The following is a 2501-nucleotide window of genomic DNA, read 5'->3' as shown; positions in this document are numbered from 1 at the left end:
GTAATCATTAAGTTGCTTAGGCCAGAAAAAAAAATTTTAGATTGAAAATGACGGAGAAGTTTTGAAATAACATTCCTCCATTTGTGTAAAATGATAGCTCTTGTTTCTGCAACAGGACTTCAGGGTTTCCAACGGACGACAAGGTTAACCCATTCTTTATAACTCTGCATTTGCACCAAATCCCCCAGCTGCCACCCATTTTGGCAACTACAGGAAAATAACCTGAAGGCAAAATTTGACTACTAGCATTTATGGAGGAGCATTTCCCACGTCAGGAAACGTGGGAGGCAATTCAAACATCTCAATCTTCACAAGACCAACAAGAGGCAGGTGGCATTACCTGATTTTACAACTACGGAAATTAGGATTCAGAAACCACAAATTATGCCGCTAACGTGGCCCTAGAAATTCAGGGTCTGAATCCAAAACAGTATTCTATTAAGTCTACCTAGTCATAAATCAAATTATGTCTATATCCCTTCCCTCCTAAAACATAAGAAAGCTGCAACTAGATGTCTGATTCTAAGTGCTAGTAAGATCAGCGCTGGAGTCACTGCTCACACATGGCTATTGAACGCTTGAAATGACTTAGTATAGCTAAATTAAATCGTAACCACTGTTACTTAAATAAACAATAATCCCTTCTTTGTACACCTTGGACTTTAGTAATTTATGTATCAATTTTAATTTCAAAAATTAATTTGGCGGAACAAGATCAGCTACAAAAATATTTCTTATTCCAACAAATTTGCTCTTCGGTGATGCAAATGAAGATTCTCCCAAAATTCAAGGTGGATCACAATGGTTTTCATGTCACGATTCCCCTTTTGTAGACCTCTCTTAAAAGATGTCGCAGGTATGAAATAAGACTGAGCCACGGGAGAAGCGCAGCCCTTTGGACTCCCCTGCAATTTCTATAGCATTCACTCATATCTTGGAAGCACTTAGAACGAAGCTACCAAGAGGGTTTAAGAATGCAGCAATGAGCTGGGCGGACCATCTGAGGTCAGGAGTTCGAGACTAGCCTGACCAACATGGTGAAATCCCGTCTCTACTAAATTCAAAAAATTAGCCGGGCGTGGTGGCGGCCGCCTGTAATCCCAGCTACTGGGGAGGATGAGGCAGGAGAAGCGCTTGAACTCCGGAGGCGGAGGTTGCAAGTGAGCCGAGATCGCGCTACTGCACTCCAGCCTGGGCGACAGAGCGAGATTCCGTCTCAAAAAAAAAAAAAAAAAAAGCAACAATGCTACTGCACTGAGCATGCGGATTTAGCCTCAAGACTAAAATCCGCGACAAAAATGCACGACTTTTTTGAGAGTAGAGGTTTAAAAAGATAAACGACAAAAAAAGAGACAACCTCCTCCCCACGCCATACACACCCGAGATTGTAACACAAATCAAGAATGCATTTGCACGGCTAAAGTGTTTGGGGAAAACAAAACAGGAAAAATCCTTCCTTCAAAATGGAAGGAATTCCTGCCGGGCAGTAGAGCCCCCAGAGCGGCGCAGCCAGCGCCATCGCCCATTGCGGGCCGCACCACGCGGTCGCCCTGGGCGGCCCACAGGAGGGTGGGCTGCAAGGACCCCTCCTGTGGAGGGCGACGGACGGAGGTAGCAGGCCCGGCCAGGGAAGAGAGGACCCACTCACGTTCTCGAAGCCTGTTCTTGAAGTTGGGGTCACTTCGTCTTTTGCGATCGAAGTAGATGCAGTACCCAATAAAAAGGGCTCCGCATACACCGGCGGCGATGGCGCTGTTCCGACCCACCATCTTCTCTACGACGCTGAGCGTGGACGGTGGCAGCACGGACGGCGAAGGAGCGGTGGGCCACGAACCCTCAGAGAGGTCGGCGCAGCTCACACCCGACGGCCGCGGGCCAGGAACTCGGAAAGGCAGAGCACACGCCACTTCCGGTCCCAGTCAACTAAGGGCCTCGAGGTAGTCCGCGGCAGTGCCTGAGCAGAGGTCCGGAGCGCGGCTCCTGCGGCTGCGCAGTGGGCCACGCCACCGATGCTCGTGCGCCGGTTCGTGTACGCACTGGAGTCGGGAATTTGCACGTGACCGCGCACTTTTTTTTTCAAACCCGCGGACCATGCTGTAACGAGGCGGGTGCGTTGCTGGCGTGCACGTACTCAGAAGACTAGCTGACACCCTTGTTTGTGGCAGACAAGGATGCAGGGTCCCGGACTGCGAATGCTTCATCTTGTCTAACACAGGCAGCCTGTGACTTGTTTGAATTAAACTGTACTTTCTTTTCAAGTTGCCACAGTCCATTGTGCGTAGTGTTTCCATTTCAAAAGAATGTTACAGGATAGCCTCATTCTATGATAACTGGAATAAAATTAAATGGAGTAATTTCTTGAAAAATGTACACAATTGAAAAAAATTGAAAACGTGAATTGTTTTATAGCCACATGAAAACATACACATGATCAAGCCAGGCGCGTGGCTCACGCCTGTAATCTCAGCACTTTGGCAGGCTGAGGCGGGCAGATCACTTAA

At 47.9% G+C, this 2501-nt stretch overlaps 1 protein-coding gene across 2 annotated transcripts in view; it reads right to left on the bottom strand.

The window, feature by feature from the left end:
- TOMM20 (translocase of outer mitochondrial membrane 20 homolog (yeast)) overlaps nt 1-2052 on the bottom strand; it is a 22319-nt gene extending 20267 nt beyond the window's left edge. The window contains exon 1 of one of the 2 annotated variants that reach the window (XM_011989366.1): nt 1649-2052. In XM_011989366.1, the coding sequence (XP_011844756.1) occupies nt 1649-1769 (121 nt within the window). In that variant the 5' untranslated portion in view covers nt 1770-2052. The remainder of the gene's footprint in view (nt 1-1648) is intronic. The other variant, XM_011989367.1, reaches the window with a different exon arrangement.
- Nucleotides 2053-2501: the final 449 nt, after the last annotated feature.

This window comes from Mandrillus leucophaeus, unplaced genomic scaffold, assembly GCF_000951045.1.
Source record: "Mandrillus leucophaeus isolate KB7577 unplaced genomic scaffold, Mleu.le_1.0 Scaffold350, whole genome shotgun sequence".
Lineage (NCBI taxonomy): Eukaryota > Metazoa > Chordata > Mammalia > Primates > Cercopithecidae > Mandrillus > Mandrillus leucophaeus.
This window is presented reverse-complemented; position numbering and strand designations above follow the sequence as displayed.